Source organism: Meles meles, chromosome 9 (assembly GCF_922984935.1).
Source record: "Meles meles chromosome 9, mMelMel3.1 paternal haplotype, whole genome shotgun sequence".
Classification (NCBI taxonomy): Eukaryota; Metazoa; Chordata; class Mammalia; order Carnivora; family Mustelidae; genus Meles; species Meles meles.
The window spans coordinates 112,702,140-112,728,686 of NC_060074.1; the positions used below are offsets into that span (position 1 = coordinate 112,702,140).

The following is a 26,547-nucleotide window of genomic DNA, read 5'->3' on the forward strand; positions in this document are numbered from 1 at the left end:
CATGATCATAAACATCACCTTCATTTAAAATGTTCTTAGATTTTCCTCAGGAGCCTGTGTGGCTCAGCCGTTAAGCGTCTGCCTTCGGCTTGGGTCATGAGCCCAGGATCCTAGGATCGAGCCCTGCATCAGGCTCCCTGCTCAGAGGGAAGCCTGCTTTTCCCTCTCCCACTCCCCCTGCTTGTGTTCCCTCTCTCACTGTGCCTCTGTCAAATAAAATCTTTTTTAAAAACTAAAAATTAAAATAAAAATAAAATAAAATGTTCTTAGATTTTAACACTTAAACGCAAGATGGGGTGCCTGGGTGGCTCAGTCAGTTAAGTGTCTGCATTCAGCTCAGGTCATGATCCCAGGCTCCTTGATCGGGGGAGCCTGCTTCTTCCTCTCCCTTTCCTGCTTCCCCTGCTTGTTTTCTCTCTCTCTCTTAATCTTTTAAAAAATACTTAAACCCAAGTTTTGGTCTGATGTACAACCCAAGTTTTGGTCTGATGTACAACTAATGTACATAACATTATGTAAGACTATGCTTAACTGTCCAATGTTTAAGTCTGTGTAAGCTAGCTGAACATCATCCCTTCATAGAGACTAAATGACATTTTAGATAGTGGAAGCTCCTATCCTTATCTTTTTGACTTTGTGACCCAATTTTCTATGTATAAAGCTCAATTAAATTTACTTGAAATTTTATGTGAATTTTTAGAATTTTTAGAATTTTTAGATCAGGCTTGAGACAACTGGAATCCACAAGTGAAGGACAGGAAAATTTTAACCGTTTCACTGTTTCATCATCACCACTAAAATTCAGAGAATTTAGAAAAATGAGGAAGGACAGAAAATGGATAACTGGAATCTAATAACTCCTCTACTACACCAGACTTGCTATTAGAACTACTATTTGGGCGGTATAACTAACTTGGCTTATATATTCATATTGGTCCCAGATACCCACTGAGGTACTAAGAAAAAAGGGAACAAAAATCCTGAGTAAGCTAAGCTAGAACATACATCCTAGAAGTACATGGGAGATTCATTATACTTTTGTACATGTTTGAAAATTCCATAGCAAAAATTAAAATAAAAAGAGTCCCCCCACACAAAAAATAAAATTCAGCTATCGAATAACATAGGCAGGATGTTGGTTTATTTTTTAAGCCAAAGGAATAACAAATAATACTTCAGCATCCATTTCATCTTATCCAAATTTGCCTCAACTCAAATCTGAAAATATTTAACTGCTAGAGTATCTCACACACAGACTCTTAATTTCAGAGGAAAAGTTCTTAAGCACTACCTAGAAACAGTTTCATTACCAAAATTGAATAATATTTCACTGGAACATGGAAGTGAAAAATGGTACCACATAGCAAGTTTTCTTTTATTTAATCCAAGATGCATAGTAGTTTTATATAAGACTTCATAATTATTATAGTCCACTATAAAAATAATTGTGATACTTTAGAATTGCTTTTAGTAACTATAATTATTGTGTTTCCTCTATATTTCTTGGGATTTTCAAAACCTAGAAAAAGTTATCCATCTTATGTCTGTTTAACAGCTAAGACTTCCATTAAGAGTGAGAAAAGCTGCAATATTAGCGTACCATTAGGCTAGATTCTAAGTCCTGGATCTGAACTTATTTACCTGGAACATGTCACTTAAGCCTGCTGGGTCATGATGCTCATCCATAGAGTAATTCCAGCTAAATGATTCTAAAGACTCCATCTAGTTCTGAATTGTACAATATTATAATGTTCATAGTATACTCCTTCAATGACAGGTACTATATCCTTATGCTAACTATCACCATAAAGCACTGTGGATGAACCCACACAAAACGTGCAAGCCAGAAACATGTAAACAAACATGAATTAAAAGAAAAAAAAAACTGGTTTGAAATATGGGTTAAATATTAAGGGCATTTACTTTCTTATCTAGAAAGCATCAACACTACTACAGGCTAAGCTCTGGAAAGTTGTAAAAATTCAACCAAGACTCTTGAATAGAAAGGAAAATCTCTTAATAGTAATTATTTGACACCCAATGTCTGTGGTACCCATGTGCCTACCCAGCATTTATATGAGAGGAAGATGTTACTCTCATGGGATACTGAAATCAAGAGTATGGAGTAGAATATACTCTTTGTTAAATCAGTACAAGTTCAAATTAAGCAGTTGAGAACACCATCTTCCTAGTTAACAATGAACTAATGAGATTAAATTTTTTTTTAATGTAAATGTCTGTTTCAATGTTTCTATTACATAAACAGAGTGAATTCCCTAACTCTAGCACCCACGGAATTTACATAAACGATAGAGATAAACTGTTAGTATTTCAACAGCTCCACTTAATGAAGTCTGAAACTAAGTTAATCCAAGTAAAAAATATGGATTTCTTTTGTAGGAGGGAGTAACTGATAGACATTAGTTTATAATTATGAAATTGATAAAAGCAAACAAGAAAAAATTTAGTAACTAGTGGGCCATGTAGTACACAAATGTGGTATACTGTTTAAAAACAAAAACAAAAACACATCTACTTTCAGAAACAGCAATAATGAGAATTGCTACCTCAGCTAACCATATTGTAAAAGGACTGCCGAGAGAATGTGAGCTATCTAAATAAAATTATAGTGCCATTATGCTGGAGAAAGCTATGCTGGCTATAAGACAGGAAAAGAATAGGCCCTAACGGATCAGTACAGGTAGGCAAGTAATTTGCAGGGGTGGCAGGATAAGAGAAGAGGAATACTTGTATGTAATTTATAACCTAACTCAAAGAATTCAAAGATAGTAGTAGTAGTAAAAATCTACAAAATGACTGTGAACCAGAAGTGTTCAGGTTTCTTTAAAGAGCCTGACTGAGACAGTGTATATGTAAAAAAACTGAATGGAGATGTAAGCTGGTATTGTGGTATTGTGATGATTTAACCACAAATGCCTTCCCTATTTAAATATTCCAATCAGTACTGTTAGTACACGTACCTCGGAGAATTCTTTCCTCATGGCAACGAAGAAAGTCCCAGATTCTAACAGTGCCGTCATCAGAGCATGTAGCAAATTTATTATCCGTGGGTGAGAAACTGTTACATGAAGACACACAGCAGGGGAAAGAAGTCAGCATTTAACAGATTATCTGTGCTTCTCAGACAGGGAAAAATAAAAACACTGTGCTGCGTTATAAACAGGAGAGGAAGTATTCCAACAGTGAAGAAGCCCTTAAAGAGAACGTTGTCAGCTAACAAATGCATCTCATCAAAAGAAGAATTCAACAGAGTAGTTGCTTCTTAGTTTTCAATCAACAATAGTCCAGAACTTTACAAATGTATTATTAGTACTAATGCTTCCCACACTCCCCACAGTACGGTATTTCCTGTCTTACCAACAGAAAATGTGGAACTAGTGTAGAAACTAAATGAATTGTACTTTTGCAATACTCCCTAAACACTCTTAAATCGCAGAGGAATACCGCTCAAAAAATGAGCATCAGCTTCCACCTCAGATGCTTCATGAAACGATAAGCTAAAAAATTCTGGACAAGCTACTTAAAGACTAGTTGCTAAACACCCTACATACAATGTTTTTCATTTATTTGAATGGTCTGTGGGAAACTCTCACACATTCTCCCTGACAAGCTACTCCATGGATGTTGCACCTTTTTGGGAAAACTTGACCACAGAGACATTCAGACTGTGTTTGAAGCCAGAGATAATCTACTGCAAAGGATTTTTGCCATCTTTCCCTCCCTGTCATGAAAAACCATCAAGTTTCTCATCTATCTCTAAAAACTCTCTTGAACTTTGGAGTCCTGTAACTAACAAAGAACCAACTGTGAAACTCAATGTACAGGCAGGACACTAAAGTACAGTTTTTGCAGGAGCATGTTTATCCAACAATTTTTGTTAAGATTCTGAAAGTAGAAACAAGTGACTGCGGTGGATGATGTTTCTATAAAGATGTCAACCTCCTTCCACACATGGGCGGTACACCCGTAGAGAATGCTGCTTAGCTTTATTCTGAGGCTGCAGCAATTCTTCAGGCTTGCTTTCAAGATTTTTTTTTCCAGTTTTACTATACATATCTCACTGATATGTAAAAATATACAACTCACTGAAAATATTTTAAACTCCACTTATACATTTGCATAACTGATGTTCTCAACAGTGAATCAGAAGTCCTAGAATCTTCTTGACAATGGTTTCCTTACAGTTTCAAAGCTTGAAGAACCCATTCATTATTCCATTAATGTTTGCCACAGCCAGAGTTACTTGTGAGCTTTTAGTCCTACTATACTTTCCTTTTGAAGTCGTGGCATAACCAAGCCAACCAGGTCTTCACTTAAGCCTTTTTTTCTTGTATTTTGTGTGAACTCTGAAGGTGTTTTCTGTAGGCTTTAGATTTTATTCAGTTGTATAATTAAAGACTGAATTCTTTATTTGGAATGAAAGATTCTTGTCTTACACAGTAGGTAGTAAAAAGGAATAACGTATACACATTATTAACCATAAATGAAAAGAGAAAACCAGTGCAAAATGCGGCAGACAATACATCTCTAACATATTGCAAAGGCTGATACCGGGACAACACTACTTCAGAAAAGTGCCAGCGAAATGGTGAGTGTGTGGAAACAAAGAAAAATATTGTGTTTATAGGGTGCAGAAAGTATCCCAGAATCTGACAGAGCCCATGCATCTCTGCACCCAGAATACACTCAGAGAATAATTTAACCATGACAATAGGGACTACAGAAAATGGTATATTGTGTATAAACCTGGCCTCTCTAATCGCCTCCTTATGTGCCTGGAACATCTTGACGTTGTTCATGTTCGACTGCCAATATTTCACATATCCTCCATGGTCTGCTGTCAACATCCACATGTCATTATGTGACCAAGTCATGGCCCTCACAGGGCTATCATGTGCCTGTGAAAACATTAAAACATTTGTAAACATTATGTAGAAGAATATATGACAGAAGGCTTGACAGGAGCATATATTAACTCACAAGAACGATTTGTCCAATTTTAAGTTTAAGATGCCAATAAAGTAACTGTATCTCTCTAGTTCTTTACAGTACCACAGGAGGATGTGACCCTCTGATGATTACTGTTACCTGTAATATTGTTTCAAAATTGAAGGTGAGTCCATTCCACAAGGTGAATTCTCCACTAGAAGCTCCAGTGACCAACCGTCTTCCTTCTGGAGTCCACTAGGGAAGGCAAAAAAAGAATCTTAGCTAATTGTTGAAACACTTAGAAAGTATTTATAAAATAATCCAATAATCAACATTCAACAGACAATACTGACTTCCACTTAAGCAACAGTTCAGATTTATACGCAAGTACTTTGTCAGAAAAGAATCTGTATTAGTATTTTAGCTCATTAACTAAATTAAAAATAGTAAATGCATAGGGCTCCTGAATGACACCATCATTAAAGCATCCAACTCTTGGTTTCAGGCTCAGGTCCTTATCTCAGGGTCATGAGTGAGAACAAGCCCCATGTCAGGCTCCATGCTCAGTATGGAGTCTGCTTGGGATTCTCTCTTTCCCTTTCCCTTTGCCCCTCCCTTCATAGCCCTCAAGTGTTCTCTCTCTCTCAAAATACATAAATCATTAAAAAAAAAAAAAAGTAAATGCATTAAAAGTCTCTGTTTAAGTTACACACATCAACACACTTTAAAAAACCTTTAAAAGCAAAATATACAAAGACCATATTTTCCAAGGATACATAGCAGGCTAACATAAATAAAATGGTGAGTCACCGAAACAACTCAGAGAAGGATTACATCTGCTACTGGACCAATTAAGGCAGAAAAGTTACTGGTGTTTTATGAAAAAAGTTGAGTACCAATTTAAGGACATCAAGGTTATCAAACTTTTCCTGGCAAATAAATATATTTAACTAAAAATTATGACACACACAGTTGAAAAATATAAGTGTGGTTATAGGAACAGCAGGATGAGATATGTAAAGTGAAGACTATTTGGAAAACCTGACTTTTTACTGCTTACCAGCACAACATGATTTTTGATTATCATGAATAAAATCCTCCTACTTTCCTAGTTTGTTATCTGCTATGGATCCCAACCAAGTAAATACTACAGGCAACAGAACTATAGGCAACAGAACCCTGTCTTTTTATCCTGATATCTTGTAATTTGGACTATGTCTCCACTGTGTGCAAATATCTCCTGATACCTTACAGTTTGATCCCCAAATGAGAAATTTACCTAATGAACTATAACAAATACAATTTTATCCTTCTGTATTATGATACAAAATGCTCAGATTTTATACATTTCAAAACAATTTTCTCTATTATGCTAAGATTAAAAATTAGCTGAACGCCAACCCTTTTAATCAAATTCCCTGGTAAACAAAATTACACTACATACTGGTTGGTTCTACCAACAAAATAAGTGTTTCTTTACTAATGTTTCTACTGCTTTAGGCCTCTAAAGTAAATAGGAGACCTAAACTGCAATATTTCCCCCAGACCTTTGGTTCTCCCTGCTCTCTACCGTACCTTCCTAATATCGAGGATTTGCCTATTTTATTGATTTGCCACAACGTTTACCATTATTATCTTTCCTCTGTCCCATTTTTTTCCAATTCGTATTTGCTTAAATCTATTAACTCCATCCTACATTTCTAGACTTGAAATACTGCTAACCAACAAGTACATTCTTAGCAAACCACAAAGAAAATGCTTATACTATCACAAATGGTAATACTAACTGGATGCCTGGGAGATGAAGATGGGAAGGCCTTTTATTACAAACCCCTTCAAATTTTCAAATTTTAAACCATGCTAATCTATTTATTTAAAAATTAAACTTTTGGGGGGGCACCTGGGTGGCTCAATGGGTTAAGCCTCTGCCTTCGGCTCAGGTCATGGTCTCAGGGTCCTGGGATCAAGCCCCGCATTGGGCTTTCTGCTCGGCAGGGAGCCCGTTTCTCCCTCTGCCTGCCTCTCTGCCTACCTGTGATCTCTCTCCCTCTGTCAAATAAATAAATAAAATCTTTTTAAAAAAATTTTTTTCATGCAATGTATTGAGTACCTACTATGTACCTTTATGAAGCTAAAAATTATGGTCAACCACTGGCCTTAGGTCTTTTCAGGTGTTTTCCTTACTAGTAACACCAAACAGTTTTTATTAACTTTGAGATGCTGTTTTCTGAACAGCAGCAAAAGCCACCCGACTATTCAAAAGTGAGCCTGAGCCCTACTACAATACAGATCCATGGCCTGCTCAGAGAATTCTATGGAAATTACATCATGAAGAACAATCCAAAAACCAATACCTTACTAAATGTGAATGTAATGGATAAATGGTGGGGTATTCCAAAATAAAATTATTAGCAACACACCAATTTTTATCCCAGATATAAGTTTAAAATAATTTAATTTTGTCCTGTTAAATATGTATAGACTAACTCAGGATTAATTTTTCAAAAAAAAAAAAAAAATCCAACAGAATACTTACCCTAACAACAAATACTGGACACTTGACTTTATTTGTGGATGTTCGAACAAATTTTGTTGTTACTGCATTCATAGGATTATTCAACATCCCTATAGGTGGGACCAGCTACAAAAAGAGAAAATTGGATTTGAAGAGCTCCTGATTACACACAGGACATGAACCAGAGAAAGAACAAGACAGTTATTTCAACATTTAAAGACAAATTCAGGACTACACATGACTTTCAAAAAACTATTATTATAGATTATCATCAGTCTGCATTAGTTAAATTAAGAAAACTGAGATGCAGAAGAGTTAAATGTCCATTATTACTAAACAAACAACAAAACCAAATATGCAGTATCTCTAATTACTTCTGAAGGTCAACACAATAAAACATGTTCACAATAAACCAAATTTAAAATTAACCTTCCTATTCCAGACTCTGAGGCAGTACAATCTTCTGTTGGACATTTCTTTAAGCCCCAAATCAAAAGTTCTTACACCATTAAAGTAAAAGAAAAATTCTAACTGAGATTAAAAAAATAATAGTAATAACCCATGGAGTAAAGAGATGTTATTTTCTCTCTTTAGGAATGTTTTAATTATAAAAATGTATAAAGAAAAGTCCACGTGGAGCGCCTGGGTGGCTCAGTGGGTTAAGCCTCTGCCTTCAGCTTGGGTCATGAACTCAGGGTCCTGCGATCGAGTCCCACATCGGGCTCTCTGCTCAGCGGGGAGCCTGCTTCCCCATCTCTCTCTTGTCTGCCTCTCTGCCTACTTGTGATCTCTGTCTGTCAAATAAATAAATAAAATGTGTAAAAAAAAAAAAAAAAGAAAAGAAAAAGAAACGTCCACGTCTGCGTTTGAGATCACACAGTTTTACATTCAAATATCCAAGCAAAGACGTTTATATTCAAATGTCCAAGCAAACTTAAGCTAGTATAACATATCTTAATACTTACATCATTATAATAACCTGCATCAGGCTGAATTGCCCGCATATCTCTCTGGTCTCTTTGCCATATTCTATTCTGTTTAAAAATAAACAAATTAATTAATGTGGTCCAATTATACTCTGTTTGAAACTAAAGTAAATATTAATTAAAATGTAAGCTACTATCAAATGGGGAGAAAACAGGATTAAAACTTTTTCATTATGCTCTAAAACAAAGGTAACAGTGGGTATCTTAAAGAGACCATATATCCTACTGACATTATTTAGAATTTCCCTCTTTACTCACCTTACCTTATCCCCAACCAATCACCCAAGATACTGCTGACCCCAACACATTCTCACTGACCATGCTTTAATAAAAAGAAAAAGGATAAGAGATAGGCACACGTCTCCCAATTCCTTCAAAATCCTCAGCACATGGGCGCTTTGGGTGGTTCAGTCGTTAAGCGTCTGCCTTTGGCTCAGGTCATGATCCCAGGGTCCTGGGATCAAGCCCCACATTGGGCTCCCTGCTCAGCAGGAAGCATGCTTCTCTCTCTCCCACTCCCCCTGCTTGTGTTCCCTCTCTCCCTGTGTCTCTCTCTGTCAAATCAAGAAATAAAATCTTGGGAAAAAAAAATTAAATAAAAAGTCCTCAGTACAAAACAATTCCTGGTATGCCGCCTTTGGTTTTCTTAATTCCTCTCAACCTCTCCTAGACTAGTTTTCCACCTGAATTACCTGGAAAAACCTAAGTTTGTCTTCATCTCTGAATATTTTTCTCTTATATTGTTTGCAACATACTAATTATCCAATATGCAAACACGTCTTTAACAACAGTCTCAAGTAAGAAAAAGCAAACAAATTTTCTTCATAGCAGTCCACAGCAAATCAAAACCTGATTAAAGTAACAGCATTAGTAATGAAAGCAAATTGCAGAGGCTAATTCCTAGGTGAAGACAAGTAAACAAAGAACTCAAAAGGGAGAAATATCAAGCAGAGATTTAGACAAATGCCTAATTGGCCTTTAGTTGCCATGTCAGGGTTGCTCTCACCCTAAAATGCTTGAATGTCAAGGAAGTGGAGCCCTTTTCTCTGACAGAGTGATCCACCACTAGGGGCTTGGAAAATCAGTGTTCCTTCAGCCAGTGCCTTGGACACACAAAACTGCTATTCTGAACATGTGTTCTCATAGAAACAATCCTATGTTGGTAGTCTCTTAACATTTCAAATATCCTGTGAGTTTAACAAGTGTTTTAAGGCTGGCCTTGGGATTAAAGTACCATTTTCTGAGATCTGCTGTGAACTTTGCTCTAAAAGTTTAAACTATGGGATGTCTGGGTGGCTCAGTTGGTAAAGCCTCTGCCTTTGCTCAGGTCATGATCCCAGGGTCCTGGGATCAAGTCCTGTTTCCAGCTCCTTGCTCCATGAGCCTTCTCCCTCCGCCTGCCTTTCCCCTGCTTGTGGCTCTTGTGCTTTCATGCGCGCGCTCACTCACGCTCTCTCACGTGCGCGCTCTCTTTCTCTCTGCCAAAAAAATAAATAAATAAATGTTTTTAAAAAATAAAAGTCTAAACTGTAAATCAGAGCTTAAATTTTATAATTTTTGAGAAGATGATTCATACATGCGGAAAGCAAACGAAGTACTAGTGACTGGCCAAATTTGAAATTCCCCTTCACCCCACTAATTCAAGAAACACAGTTATACTTATACTGCATTCTAAAAACTTTCTTCTTTTGCAAAAGCCGAAGTCTGGTCATCAGAAGTGCATTAACTGGACTTACCTCCAAATACTTAATTACAGACGGATTATAGTCTATGGTTTTTCGGTTTACTGCTTTTCTCATCCGTTTTCCATCAAAGGTGAGCTGCTGCATTGCTTGCTGCTGTGCAAAATCAGGTCGCTTATAAAATAGTTGTCGAGGTGCTTGGTGTTGGAACCTTGGCATATGGAAAAAACGAGGAGGAGAACCAATTTCTGTAGCCATGGTGATGTATTCGTTCTAGGAGTCTAGAGTAAGGAAAATGTACTTTCACTACAAGTATCAGCACTGCAACATTACTTGAAAACATTTTAAAATGAACATTTTTTTATACTTCTCTTTCATTTTCTAGTAAGTATCATTTCTAGGTTTTAGTCTATTTACAAAATGAACTATTATTTTTTTAAGATTTTACTTATCTGTCAGAGAGAGAGAGAGAGCACGCGCGCAGAAGCAGAGCAAGCAACAGGCAGAAGCAGCAAGCTCTCTGCCGGGCAAGGAGCCTGATGGGGGACTGGACCCCAGGAACGCCGGTATTATGACCTGAGCCAACACTTAACCGACTGAGCCACCCAGGCATCCCAAACTATTAGATTTAATGGTAGAGACCAGTTAGACATTTGATAAAGGCCAATTCACAAATTAAGTGCTAATGAGATTTATCGTAAAATTCAGCCTGGTAGAGGGGAAAAAACACAATTTATAACAGCATGGGGTGAATGTGCTATGTACTCCATGTGTTGAGGGGGTAGGGCAGAATCACTGAAACCTCTTCACATTTTTTTTAGAAGATTTTATTTATTTATTCGACAGACAAAGATCACAAGTAGGCAGAGAGGCAGGCAGATAGAGGAGGAAGCAGGCTCCCTGCGGAGCAGAGATCCTGATGCGGGGCTCGATCCCAGACCCTGGGATCATGCCCTGAGCCGAAAGCAGAGGCTTTAACCCACTGAACCACCCAGGTGCCCCACCTCTTCACATTTTTTAAATGAAGTTTTCATTAGACGTTTAATGGTAAAACTAATTTTAAGCTTATTTTAAGACCCCATTTCATTTATGCAAGAGTTACTACAAAATTTTTAAATCTGACTTTTTTGAACTTTAACTTTCCTAGGAATAGGGCAGAAAATGGAATAAACTATCCTATTTCATATGAATGCTAGAAGTATGTATAGCCAGGGGTGCCTGGGTGGTACAATCAGCTAAGCATCCCACTCTTGATTTCGGCTCAGGTCATGTATCTCAGGGTCATGAGATGGAGCCATGCATCTGGCTCTGTGCTCAGCACAGAGTCCACTTGAGACTGTCTCCCTCCCTCTGCCCCCTCTCCCACTGACACTCCTGCTCTCCAAACAAAATCTTTAAAAAGAAAAAAAATTTTTTAAGAAGTATATAGATGTAATTTCAGGATCAAATTACCACAGAACCGTATTTCTCAGTATATGTATTTATGTATTTATACAGGCAACATTAAGCTACCATCTCAACAGAAAAAAATCAAAAGCTTACAATTTTTCAACTCTAAATAAATTTATATTCCAATAACATAAATATGCATGACAGAAAACCACATTTTTTTTTTTTTTTAGATTTTTTTATTTATTTATTTGACAGAGAGATCACAAGTAGGCAGATAGGCAGGCAGAGAGAGAGGAGGAAGCAGGCTCCCCACGGAGCAGAGAGCCCGACGCGGGGCTCGATCCCAGGACCCTGAGATCATGACCCGAGCCGAAGGCAGCGGCTCAATCTTAAAAAAGATTTTGTTCATTTGACAGGGAGAGACCCAGAGAGAGGAAACACAAGCAGGGAGTGGGAGAGGGAGAAGCAGGCTTCCTGCTGAGCAGGAGCCCCATTTGGGGCTTGATCCCAGAACTCTGGGATCATGACCTGAGCCAAAGGCAGATGCTTAACTATTGAGCCACCCAGGCGCCCCTAAAAACACATTTTTAAGCACATTTTAAAAGTCAGACTATGGGGCACCTGGGTGTCTCAGTTGTTAAGCGTCTGCCTTTGACTCAGGTCATGATCCCAGGGTCCTGGCATGGGTCCTGGCATGGGGCCCGGCATGGAGCTCCCTGCTCAGTGAGGAGCCTGCTCCTTCCCCTCCCACTCCCCCTATTTGTATTCCCTCTCTCTGTCTTCCTCTGTCAAATAAACAAAATATTTGAAAAATAAAAAATAAAAATATAAATCAGATGATAAAAAGCACATAAAGGGTGTTAGTTAAAAGGAATTTCCAGGGGCGCCTGGGTGGCTCAGTGGATTAAGCCGCTGCCTTCGGCTCAGGTCATGATCTCAGGGTCCTGGGATCGAGCCCCACATCGGGTTCTCTGCTCCGCGGGGAGCCTGCTTCCTCCTCTCTCTCTGCCTGCCTCTCTGCCTACTTGTGACCTCTCTCTCTGTCAAATAAATAAATAAAATCTTAAAAAAAAAATAAAAAAATAAAAAAAAAAACAAAAAGGAATTTCCACAATTATTTTTGTTTTGACAGCAGGAGAGATTGTACTCTGCAGTATTTTTCTATAGTCTTATATTTGCCTTTCCTCATTCAAGACACTGAATAAGGACCTGAACAAAACTTGTTATTTCCTTTGATGAATATATTCTTAGTACTATTACTACATTCTTCTTGTCACTTTAGTCTCTCCTGAAACCATTTAATAATGATAATAGGATGCGGGGGGGGGGGGGGGGCGGGCAATGACAGGAGAAATGAATAAACAACAAAATTAAGTCATATGATAAAATATACATTTAATACATATTATTTCCACTACTCTGGAACAATCCCAGAAGGTTTCTCATAAATGTTAATTTATAATGAGATAAGCATTCTTTCTTTTAGGGCTATGTGTGAATTAAATTAGAATGTACAAACTGCACTCAGCATTTGCCTCATAATGTTGGTGAAGAATAATAATAAGGTGTCTGTTTACTTAGCTATCCCATGAATCCAACTAAGTTTCAGCATCCAGATTTCCACACATGGCTTCAGTCAGATATCTAGGCCAGTAATTCCAAAAGGATGCAGCTTTGGGGCTCCTGGCTGGTTCAGTCAAAGAATGTCTGACTCTTGATCTCAGGGTCATGAGTTAGAGCCCCATGGTTGGGTGTACAAATTACTTAAATAAAATTTTTTTAACTAGATAAATAAAAATAAAAAGACACAGCTTTGAAAAGTAAACCCTAAAATTATTTTTTTCCCTTTACAACCATCAAATTTCTAATTTTATTAGAATAAAATCATCCTAGTAATCTACTTTCTAACATTACTGATATCAAATGAGAATTAAGCTTTTTTACGTAAGTATGAATGATAAACAATGTTACAAAAATAACATTTTAGGAGTTAGTAGAGTATCTGACTTATTATCTCAGGGTCTTGAGTTCAAGCCCCACGTTGGGCATGGAGCCTACTTAAAAAACAAAGAACAAAAAACCCACATTGTTACACGTAACAAAAGAGGCTTAAAAATTATTCAGCCAGGGATACCTAGGTGGCTCAGTCAGTTAAGCGTCTGACTTCAGCTCAGGTCATGATCCCAGAGTCCTGGGATCAAGTCCCACATCAGGCTCCTTGCTCAGTGGGGAGCCTGCTTCTCCCCCTCCTCCCCACTCAGGCTCTCTCTTGATATCTGTCTCTCATTTTCAAATAAATAAAATCTTTTAAAAAAATTTATTCAGGGGCACCTGGGTGGCTCAGTGGATTAAGCCGCTGCCTTCAGCTCAGGTCATGATCTCAGGGTCCTGGGATCGAGCCCCGCATCGGGTTCTCTGCTCCGCAGGGAGCCTGCTTCCTCCTCTCTCTCTGCCTGCCTCTCTGCCTACTTGTGATCTCTCTCTCTGTCAAATAAATAAATAAAATCTTTAAAAAAAAAAAAATTTATTCAGCGGGGCGCCTGGGTGGCTCAGTGGGTTAAGCCTCTGCCTTCGGCTCAGGTCATGGTCTCAGGGTCCTGGGATCGAGCCCCGCATCGGGCTCTCTGCTCAGCGGGGAGCCTGCTTCCCCTCTCTCTCTCTGCCTGCCTCTCTGCCTACTTGTGATCTCTGTCTGTCAAATAAATAAAATCTTTAAAAAAAAAATTTTATTCAGCAAAAAAAAAAAAAGGAATATAACATTGATACATACTACAACACGGATAAATCTTAAATACATTATGTTAAGGGGGCACCTGTGTGGCTCACTCAGTTTAGTATCCGCTCTTGGTTTCAACTCAGGGTTGTGAGATTGAGCCCTGCATTGGGCTCCATGCTCGGCAGGGAGTCAGCTTGAGATTTTCTCCCTCTCCCTCTACCCCCTCCATCTCTCCCTCTCTCTAAAGTAGACAAAATCTTAAAAAAAAAAAAAAAAACCTGCTTAAATACATTATATTAAGTGAAAAAAGCCAAATATGGGGTGCCTGGGTGGCTCAGTCAGTTAAACATGTGCCTTTGGCTCAGGTGATGACCCTGGGATCCAGCCCTACAGTGGGCTCCTTGCTCAGCAGGGAGCCTGCTTCTCCCGCTCCCTCTGCTGCTTCACCTGCTTGTGCTCTCTCCCTCTCAAAAAAATAAATAAAATCATTAAAAATAAATAGATAAATAAAAATAAAATGGTTAAAACAGGTAATTTTATGTTATGTGACTTTTATCTCCATTCAAAAATGGGGGGGTTTAACCCACTGGAAAAAATTTTAGATGGTGAGGTAGTTGAAACATTAACAGAAAGTTGATGGTGCTGAAGATGGATGACCAAGAGCCAAATCCAGGGTTCACCTTCTAAGGAGGAGAATAACTGAAGTCAAATATAAAACAATCACTATGCTATTACTAACACTCTTGAATAATTCACGTTAAAGATAAAGAAAAATATTACTCCTTCACTTAAGACCTTATAGAGGACGGAAAAAGATACCTTTCCATTTAGAAATCTGTATTCTAAAAAAAAAAAAAAAAAAAAAAGAACTTTTAACTTTTCATGAATGGTCAAGTACTACTTGTGTTCTAAAAATAAAGGTCCAGCATGAAGAAAAAGAGAGGGGGGGAAAAGTACAATTATATTTTACATCAAGACCCAGCCTTAAAATAAAATAAAAGCAAACCTCCTCACAATACAGTGACCAGTCTTCACATTAAACCTTACACACTTCAGCTTCACTTCCTATAAACCACTGTCACTTAACAAAGTCAAAAGAGTCTCTTTTTTTCTTTTTAAGATTTTTTTTTATTTATTTGACAGAGACACAGCGAGAGAGGCTTCCTGCCGAGGAGAGAGCCCAATGTGGGACTCGATCCCAGGACCCTGGGATCATGATCCGGGCCAAAAGGAGACACTTAACAACTGAGCCACGCAGGCACCCCCAAAACAGAGCCTCTAGTAACTGTGATGGACTGAATTGTGTCCCCTCACAAATTCATATGTTGAAGTCCTAACCTCCAAAACCTCAGAATGTGACTGTATTTGAAGACAGAGCCCTAATCCATATGACTAGTATGCTTGTAAGAGGAGATCAGAACATACACACAGACACAGAAGGAAAGCTGTATGAAAACATGGGGAGAAGAGAGCCATCTACATGTCAAGGAGAAAGGCCTCAGAAGAAAACAGCCCTGCTCAAATCTTAATCTTGGGTCTCTAACTTCCCAATCTGTGAAAAAACACATTTTTGTTGTTTAAGCCAGCAATATTATACTTTGTTATGACAACCCTAGCAGACAAATACAATGGCAGTCAGAGCAAAATGTCTGGCCCTCCTGGCTCACCAGTATGGATTGCTGAAAGATGCTAGTAATAATAAAACAGTTTTCTCTAACACAGACAGCAGAAAACTCCACACATAAGATTGAAAAATAAGTGATCCAGACAGAACCTTCACTCAAGTCATTGAAACTATCCTTTAGGCTTCACTCAGGACAACATTTCAAGGAAATCTTTCTTTACATACATGTATACATATGCAATGCTTGCTTCGGCAGCACATATACATATATATATATATGTATATATATATACATACACATATATAAATATATATATATATATAAAACCAAATGCAGAAAAATAAGAGCTTGGGGCGCCTGTGTGGCTCAGTGCTTAAGCATCTGCCTTTGGCTCAGGTCATGATCCCAGAGTCCTGGGATTGAGCCCCATGTCGGGGTCCCTGCTGAGCAGGAAGTCTGCTTCTCCCTCTCCCTTTGACTCCTGGCTTATGTACACACTCGCGCTCTCTCGCTCGCTCTCTCAAATAAATAAATAATAAAATCCTAAAAGAAAAAAAAAAGGAAAGAAGAGCTTTATTCTCCATAAAAGTAATTACTGTGATTCCCATTTACTGCAGTATTCACTTAAGCTACATTAACAGAACATTACCATTTAAACTATAAGCCTGGTTTGTCCCCAAAGCATTTTCATTTCCTATCTAGGATAGAGGGTGAGGGAAGGTGGGACAAGACAGAGAAACTGAGGTAGAAAGAGGACAAGTAATTTGGGTATACATACTTACAAGAAAAGCAAATAACTAAGAAAAAAAAACCCACCTGAAACAATGAACTTATCATGTCTTTCTCATACACAAAAACCTTCAACGTTTCAAGCAATCACAACATTTCATCAAGTGCCAACTTTATATTATATCCTACATGACATACAGCATTATCATTCTGATTCACTGAATTTAACATCTAAGTTCACAGAACAGATTTCAAACTTCATGACAAATACAGGCTCCTGAGTTCACAAAGGTTTGCACCATTTCCTTAGCCTTCAAGCTTTCAACTACTAACCCAAAATAAGCAAGCTACTCAACTTCCCTCCCTATGCTTTCTCAAACTGGACAATGAGGTTAATGTAGATAACTTCCAAGATTCTTTTTGCTCAACAGATATTATCTTGAATGAAATATGTTATTCCCTTAGCCAACAAAATGACTAGTCTTTTGAAAAAACCAGAATACCCAGACTTAGTTCTCCAAGGTTTGTGCACACAAGTCCATACCAGAATTATAATTATGGTTCTTGTCCCAACCAATACAAAGTAACATGTTTTATAAGCTTAGTGATGTGTTATTACCAAAATTATAACTGAAAATAGGAAAGTGGGCAGAAAAAAATGAATACTTTTCTTCAAGAAAAGTCATTACAAATTGTAGAACTGTGCTATGAGGTGCCTGGGGTAGCACAGCGGTTAAGCAACCAGCTCCTGGTTTTGGCTCAAGTTGTGGTCTCAGAGCCATGGGATCGAGGCCTACATCAGGCTCTGCATTCAACATCGGGTCTGCTTGAGATTCTCTCTCCCTCTGCTCCTTCCACTCACGCTCTCTTTCTAAAATAAATAAATCTTTAAAAAAAATAAATAAATAAAAGAGAGAGAGAGAGAGAGAGAGAGAGAAAGGGGTGCCTCTGTAGCTCATTCGGTTAAGTATCTGCCTTCAGCTCAGGTCATGATCCTAGGGTCGCTATGTTGGGCTCCCTACTCAGCAGGGAATCTGCTTCTACCTCTCCCTCTGCTCCTCTCCCCTACTTGTCTTCTCTCTCAAATAAATAAAATCTTAAAAAAAAAAAAAAAAGAACTGTGCTAAACAAGAGCTCATTTCATTGAACTTAAACCTCTAATTAAAGTAATCAAACTATACACGAGTGGTTAAAAAAAAAGCCTCAAAAATTATGAAATGCACAGTACAATGAAGAGAATGAACAGGAAGGGATTTCTAAGAAAGGTTAAGACTTGGGGCACCTGGCTGGCTCAACCGTTAAGCGTCTGCCTTCAGACTGGGTCATGATCCCAGGGTCCTGGGATTAAGCCCAGCATCAGGTGCCTTGCTCAGCAGGAAGCCTGCTTCTCCCTCTCCCACTATCCCCAGCTTGTGTTCCTTCTTCCACTGTCTCTCTCTCTGTCAAATAAATAAATAAAAATCTTTAAACACACACACACACACACACACAAAAAGGTTAAGACTTAAACTGGAAATTACATAGAAAAATTAATTTGGGTAATAAGCAGGTACCACCAAAATCACTGAGGTAGTTCCTAACCATGAGTACAAACACACTCACAAATTCTGAAATACATGAAAAATCTCTGTGGCATGGGGAAGCATAACGAGAAACACAATTCAGTTCAATAACTTATTAGCACTAACTACTTGACAACCAACTACTTGACAGGCAATAAAAGATGGACACACATACACACACAGTCTGCTCTCAAAAGACTGACAATGTATAACAGAGGAGCTCAAAAAGAAAGTAATGTAAGAATCTACTACTACCCTGAGAATCTACTATACCTGTTTGCCAGGACGGATCTATCATAGGCAATAGGAATATAACATGATGCTTACAGCACAAGCCACTCTTATGTTTAAATTTGGGGTGGGCTAGGGGTAAGTAATAGGAAAAGACACAGAAAAAGAAATAAATTAGGGGTGCCTGGGTAGCGTGGTTAACCCTCTGCCTTCAGCTGAGGTCATCATCTCAGGGTCCTGGGATCGAGCCCCACATCAGGCTCTCTGCTCAGCAGGGAGCCTGCTTCCCACTCTGTCTCTGCCTGCCTCTCTGCCTACTTGTGATCTCTCTCTCTGTCAAATAAATAAGTAAAAATCTTAAAAAGAAAAAAAGAAAAAGAAAAGAAACAAATTAAGTAATGCTCTTTCATTCACTCAGCATACCAGGGTCAGCATAATCAGTTCCCCAACCAAACATAACCCATAACCAAATCATCCACATCCAATCAACCATAATCATCCACAACCAAATCATCCACATCCAATCAACCACAATCATCCACAACCAAACATTTCTGACTCCATTAGGAAAATTTCACCATCACAGCTGATATCCAACTAAAACACAGGGGAAAAACAGATAGACAGATATATATATAGAGAGAGATTTTATATATATATATATTTTTTTTAAACAGGAAAATAACCTTGCTAAAACAACTAATTCCACAAGTTCAATCCAAAATGGATTTACTAAATGTTTCATATAATTGAATTAAAGATTGAATAAAAGGATCTTTTTTAAAATTTATTTATTTTTGAGAGAGAACACACTCTAGAGCATGAGTGGGGGAAGGGGCAGAGGGAGATAAGAGAATCTCATGAAGAGTCCACACTAAGTGCAGAGCCTAATGCCAGGCTCAACCTCACGACCCTAAGATCATGACCTGAGCCGAAACCAAGTCATATGCTTAACCGACTGAGCCATCCAGGAGCCCCAGAGATCTTTAAACTACTTCTGTTCAAGAGGGTAGAACTGAGGCTCTGAATTTAAAAAAAAAATACACACACAACTTGGGGCACCTGGTTGGCTCAGTCAGTCATGAGTTCAAGCTCCACGCTGGGGTATAGAGTTTACTTAAACAACAACAACAACAACAAAAAAAACGATTAATAAAAACCCTCCATGACCTGGTGTCACGAACTGGCCTAAAGCAGTTTTCTTTAAAGTAGAAGTCACATCGTATTGGTGGTTCTTGAAATCAACTTAGCTAACAAACAACAGTACTTTAATAATAAAAAAAAATTTTTTTAAATAGAACACCTAATACTGAACCGTACATTTTACAAGAAAGAACTGTTTTCGTGAAACTTCTCTTTCAGCTGTACACGTGTGTATACTGAGTCACAAGTTAAAAAAGTATCTTCTTCCTGTGGATTTCCTCTCTATGCAACTTCCTCTTCTGATCACTTAATTTCTGCTACCACAGTTGTATTCATAGCCAAAGAAATTCCTATGTGGCAAATGCCCTAAGTGGTAGTAGCTATGGCACCAGGATCTGGTCCAATTATCAAATAAAATAATCCTTACCATATCAGCCACTAATCAGAGTTTCTGATTAGCACAAGAAAGCTTGTTTTCCCAAATGAGACGAAGTAATTCTAACCAAGAACAAATTATTGATGCATTAAAGAGCTAGGATAGCAAGTAAAATTACCGTACAACTTTAAAAAATAACAGAAGGTTTTGGGGCACCTGGGTGGCTCAGGTCATGATCCCAGTGTCCTGGGATCGAGCCCCGCAATGGGCTCTCTGCTCAGCAGGGAGCCTGCTTCCCTTCCCCTCTCTCAGCCTCTCTCTCTGCCTACTTGTGATCTCTGTCAAATAAATAAAATCTTTTTTAAAAATAATAGAAGGTTTTAAGATCCCCACTCTCATTAATGCAAACCTAGACTCCACTATCAGAAAACCAGCCTGGAAACCTCTATTTTAAAAGAATCTATCTCCAGACCAGTAAGTAGGTCTGGGATGAATAATCTACCCTAAAAGAGATCTGATATATAATCTGTCACAGAACTTTGAGGGGACCTACATGAGTGGTAACCAAGACCAGCAACAAAAATGATCATGGTCTCTTTTTCTTTTACTTTTTTTTTTTTTTAAAGATTTTATTTAGGGGCGCCTGGGTGGCTCAGTGGGTTAAAGCCTCTGCCTTCGGCTCAGGTCATGATCTCAGAGTCCTGGGATCGAGCCCCGCGTCCAGCTCTCTGCTCAGCGGGGAGCCTGCTTCCCTTCCTCTCTCTCTCTGCCTGCCTCTCTGCCTGCTTGAGATCTCTGTCAAATAAATAAAATCTTTAAAAAAAAATAAAATAAAGATTTTATTTATTTATTTATTTGACAGACAGAGATCTCAAGCAAGCAGAGAGGTAGGCAGAGAGAGAGGAGGAAGCAGGCTCCCCGCTGAGCAGAGAGCCTGATTCGGGCTCGATCCCAGGACCCTGGGATCATGACCCGAGCTGAAGGCAGAGGCTTTAACCCACTGAGCCACCCAGGTGCCCCTTGGTCTCTTTTTCTTCATTGCCCAATCATTAATAAATACGAATCCTGAACAAATCAGGAGCAATACTGAGACCATTCAGTTTTTTAAAGAATAAACAAGAAGGTAACTGTTAAAATAGTTTCTAAAGTAAGTTCACATGATCCATCGGACAACTTACTGGGTGGCTCAATCCACTGAATGTCTGCCTTCTGCTCAGGTCATGATCCCAGGGTTCTATGATAGAGTCTGACATTGGCCTCCTTGCTTGGTAAGAAGACTGCTTCTCCCTCCACCCATCCCCCTCCCTGCTTATGCATGTGTGCACTCTCTCTCTCTAACAAATAAATAGATAAAATCTCTTAAAAATAAATTAAAAATAAAAGTTCAAGTGATTCTGTACCTTGACTATGGTACTAGATACACAAACCTATCCAAAAGGTCATATGCTATATACTTTCATTTATGTGACATTCTTGAAATAACAAGAAGACAAAAACGGAAAACAGATCAGTGATTGCCAGGAGTTAGGGATGGGGAAGGAGTGTGACTATAAAAGGGGAACTACTGTAGTGACGAACTGTATCTCGACTATGGTGGTAGATACACAAATATATACACACAATGAAACTGCAAAGAACTCATACAAATAAAACTCAGGAAATCTCTGTAAAAACCGGAGATTAACTCTGTGTCCATATTCAATCTGTGATATTGTACTACAGTTTTCAAAGTCACCACCACTGGCACAAACTAGGTAAGGTATAGAGATCATTCTGTGTTATTTCTCACAAATGCACTGAATACATAAATTATCTCAATAAAAAATAAATTTAAGGGCGCTTGGGTGGCTCAGTGGGTTCAAGCCTTTGCCTTCAGCTCAGGTCATGATCCCAGGGTCCTGGGATGGAGCCCCACATTGGGCTCTCTGCTCAGTGGGGAGCCTGCTTTCACCTCTCTCTCTCTCTCTCTCTCTACCTACCTCTCTGCCTACTTGTGATCTCTGCCTGTCAAATAAATAATAAATCTTTAAAAAGAAAAAAAAAAGAAATCTAAAAAGTTAACATGAGAAAATAAAGTTAACATGAACAATTCACTAATTGGCAAAAACAAACCACCCATGCTGAGAATACACATAGTCAACTGAAAAGATAAGCATTTTAAGGGGTGTGTAGGTGGCTCAGTGGGTCAAGTGTCTGCCTTCAGTTCAGGTCATGATCCCAGGGTCCTGGGACTGAGCCCCACATCAGGCTCCCTGCTTAGCAGGGAATATGCTTCTCCCTCTCCATCTGCTTGTTTTCTCTCTCTGTCAGATAAATAAATCAAATCTTTAAAAAAAAAAAAAAAAGATAAGCATTTTAAGAATGCTACCATAAATTTGCTGATATCTAAATTGGACATTAAAGATCAACTTTTTTTTTTATTTTATTTGAGTGAAGAGGGGAGGGAAAGAGACAGACACCCCACTGAACTGGGAGACTTTCACAGGGCTCAACCTCACCACCCTGAGATCATGACCTGAGGCCAAATCAGGAGTCAGTCACTTAACCGAGTGGGCCAGACAGGCACCCAAAGATGAATTTTAATTAACTCTCAGTGTAGGGGCTGTCCAATTTTTATAGCTTTCAGCCAAAGATTTAGCTGCATAATTCTTCATGACCTTGGGGTTAAGCAGCTTCCATTGCATATTTAAGCTGTAGTTACTGAAACATTTTAGTGGATACTACAATGGACCAGTTTAATGCATATTACTTGATACTGTACCTGTGCTTTTAGATATAGTTTTCCGTGTTCAAAGTTAAAAACTAACTTTTACATATAATCCATATATGACCACAATTCTCGCCAGTCAGCTTACTTAGAAAGTAACAATTCAATATTTCAAAAGTATGATTCTGGGGGGTGCCTGGGTGGCTCAGTGGGTTAAAGCCTTTGCCTTCAGCTCAGGTCATGATCCCAGAGTTCTGGGATCGAGCCCCGCATCTCGCTCTCTGCTCAGTGGGGAGTCTGTTTCCCTTCCTCTCTCTGCCTGCCTCTCTGCCTACTTGTGATCTCTGTCTATCATATAAATAAATAATCTTAAAAAAAAAAAAAAGTATGATTCTGGGATAAAGAAACCTATACCATCAACTGTTTTCCATGAAGATAAAGTCAGTGATGAGTGAATGTGGTTTTTATCCTTGTCCTTAGCATACAAAGCAAGAGAGCTTTTTCATTTTTACACTGTTTTTAAAAATGGATTATATTAACTTAGCAAGTATTTAACCAATAAAAATGGGACAAACTAATTAACACTGGATTATTGAATTTATCTTTGCAAAAATAAACAAAAACAATACAGCATTTTCTGATAAAGTGACCTCTTAAATTAGGAATAAGGAATTCAAAGATTCAATTATGATCTGAAGCCAGATTTCCCAGAGCCAGGATTTCAGGCTCTCATCTTCATTCTAATTTAATTGTGTGGGATATGAATTGGGCAGCAGAGATTTTTAAAAGCTCGCAAATGATATTAAAGTGCAGCAAAAATTTGAGAAGCACGAGACATCCAAGTAACTTGGATAGTTTACTTCTTAAACAGTTTCCTTAGAACAGCAAGGTCCTAATCTTTTTATTTCAGGACACTTTTTTTTTTTTTTAAAGAGTTATTTATTTATTTATTTATTTATTTATTTATGGGGGTGTAGAGAGAGAGGAAGGAAGAGAGAGCATGAGAGGAGACAGATCACAGGGAGAAACAAACTCCCCCAGTGAGCAGAGAGCCTGATGTGGCACCCGTTCCTGGGACTCCAGGATCATGACCTGAGCTGAAGGCAGTTCCTTAACCAACTGAGACACCCAGGCGCCCAGGACACCTTTACTTTTAAAAATTGAGCATTCTGAGGTGTCTGGGTGGCCCAGTCATTAAGTGTCTGCCTTTGGCTAAGATCATGGGTCCTGGGACTGAGCCCTTTGTGGGGCTCCCTGCTCAGCAGGGAGACTGCTTCTTCCTCTGCCTGCTGCTCCCCCTTCCTATGTGTGTACTCTCTCTTAGACAAATAAGATCTTGAAAAAAATAAATTTGAGGATTCCCCTAAATTTTTGTTTATTGTGGTATTTATAGATACTTGCCATTTAGAAATTAAAACAGAAAACTTCAAAATATTTAACATATATTTAAAATAATGATAAACCCTCCTTTCACAAAGATGATGCCAAAGACAAAGAAGAAAACCCCTGCCTCTCCCAAAGCCAAAGCCAAAGCAAAGGCTTTGAAGGCCAAGAAAGCAGTGCTGAAAGGCATTCAGTCACAGAAAGAAATCTGCACATCACCTAAATTCTGACATCCCAAGTATACTACGTCTCCAAAGGCATCCCAAATATTCTTCAAACAGCGTCCCTGGAAGAAACAAGCTTAACCACTATGCCATCGTTACGATCTCCCTGACCAGGGCACCTGGGTGGCTCAGTGGGTTAAGCCTCTGCCTTTGGCTCAGGTCATGATCTCAGGGTCCTGGGATCGAGTCCCACATCAGGCTCTCTGCTCAGCGGGGAGCCTGCTTTCCTCTCTCTCTCTCTCTCTCTCTGCCTGCCTCTCTGCAGGCAGATCTCTCTGTGTCAAATAAATAAATAAAATCTTTAAAAAAAAAAAAAAAAAGATCCTCCCGACCACTGAGTCACCCATGAAGAAAATTGAAGACAACACACTTGTGTTCACTGTAGATGTTAAGACCAACAAGCAACAGGCTGTGAAAAAACTTTGACACTGATGTGGCCAAGATCAACACCCTTAATAGACCCAATGGAGAGAAAGCATATGTTGGACTGGCTCTTAACTATAATGCTTTAGACGTTGCCAACAAAACTGGGATCATAAAGAAGGAAAGAAAAAAAAAACAAAACTGGGCACCTGGGTGGCTCAGTGGGTTAAAGCCTCTGCCTTCAGCTCAGGTCGTGATCCCAGGGTCCTGGGATCTAGCCCCGCATCACGCTACATTGGAGCCTGCTTCCCCACCCCTCTCTCTGCCTGCCTCTCTGCCTACTTGTGATCTCTGTCAAATAAATAAAATCTTTTTTTTTTAAAGATTTTATTTATTTATTTGACAGCGAGAGAGAGAGATCACAAGTAGGCAGAGAGGCAGGCAGAGAGAGAGAGAGAGGGAAGCAGGCTCCCCGCCAAGCAGAGAGCCCAATGTGGGACTCGATCCCAGGACCCTGAGATCATGACCTGAGCCGAAGGCAGCGGCTTAACCCACTGAGCCACCCAGGCGCCCAAATAAAATCTTTAAAAAAAAAAAAAAAAGGATCATCTAAATTGAGTCCAGCTGGTTAATCTAAATATACATATTTTTCACCGTAAAAAATTTAAAAAAATGAAAAACCCATTATAATAACTATTTCCCCTTCCCCAAAAACAACTAGTAAAAAGAGTGACACTTATTTTTTACATTTTTTTCAAATCTCTTTAATGTCTAGCTTAATTTAAAAGAAAACGGCTAGATTCTCATGTCAGCTGCATTCAACCTATTGCATTGTGTTATTTGGGTTGAAGTATATGAAAAATATATGGACCCCTACAGATATATATTTAGAAAAAACATAATAGCCTTCTCAGAAAGTTGTGCATATTCTTTAATATTCCAACAAAATTTGACAAAGTGGCATCTACACATTAATAAGGGGCTTCAGGGTTAGTCAGTAAAGCACCTGCAGTAGCTCAAGTCATAATCCCAGGGTCCTGGATCAGCAGGGAGCCTGCTTCTCATCCCCCACCCCTGGCTCGTGCTCTCTCGCTCTCTCAAATAAATAAACGAAATCTTTAAAATATAAAAATAAGGGGTGCCTGGGTGGCTCAGTGGGTTAAAGCCTCTGCCTTCGGCTAAGGTCATGATCTCAGGGGCCTGGGATCAAACCCCACATAGAGCTCTCTGCTCAGCAGGGAGCCTGCTTCCTCCTCTCTCTCTGCCTGCCTCTCTGCTTACTTGTGATCTCTGTCTGTTAAATAAATAAATAAGTAAAAATCTTTAAAAAAAAATCACATCAACAAGCTTTTAGTACTCTGTTACATTAAAGTGCATTTGTTTATTTTGCACTTTAGAACTTTTAACTGTGCATGCTTTCACATCATGCACTTATCATTTAGAAAACATTGGCGTCACAGAATTATACGTCATCTAACTCACATTTCTTGTAAAACAAAATAATCATTTTTGTTAAAATCACCACTGGTCTTCAACTAACATCTTCTTTCATTAAGATACAAGTGTTTGCTGGGGCACCTGGGTGGCTCAGTGGGTTGAAGCCTCTGCCTTTGGCTCAGGTCATGATCCCAGGGTCCTGGGATCAAGCCCCGCATCTGGCTCTCTACTCAGCAGGGATCCTGCTTCCCTCTCTGTCTCTGCCTGCCTGTGATCTGTGTCTGTCAAATAAATAAATAAATAAAATCTTAAAAAAAAAAAAAAGATACAAGTGTTTGTTAAAGTACGTGTAGAAGCATACGGGAACAGCCATATACTTAAACTCGATGAATCAGAGTCTGTATTCTTTTTTTTAAGATTTTATTTATTTATTTATTTTTTAAAGATTTTATTTATTTATTTGACAGAGAGAGATCACAAGTAGGCAGAGAGGCAGGCAGAGAGAGTGAGAGGGAAGCAGGCTCCC

General features: G+C 38.7%; 1 protein-coding gene across 6 annotated transcripts in view; it reads right to left on the reverse strand.

The window, feature by feature from the left end:
• The window catches only part of WDR33 (WD repeat domain 33), a 130,832-nt gene that overhangs the window by 61,119 nt on the left and 43,166 nt on the right, over positions 1-26,547 (reverse strand). For all 6 annotated transcript variants that reach the window (XM_046018906.1, XM_046018904.1, XM_046018907.1 and 3 more), the window contains exons 2-7: positions 10,188-10,414; positions 8,431-8,499; positions 7,487-7,591; positions 5,110-5,205; positions 4,768-4,919; positions 2,982-3,079 (exon numbers count right to left, since the gene is read on the reverse strand). In XM_046018906.1, coding sequence (XP_045874862.1) covers positions 2,982-3,079; positions 4,768-4,919; positions 5,110-5,205; positions 7,487-7,591; positions 8,431-8,499; positions 10,188-10,391 — 724 coding nt within the window. In that variant the 5' untranslated portion in view covers positions 10,392-10,414. The remainder of the gene's footprint in view (positions 1-2,981; positions 3,080-4,767; positions 4,920-5,109; positions 5,206-7,486; positions 7,592-8,430; positions 8,500-10,187; positions 10,415-26,547) is intronic.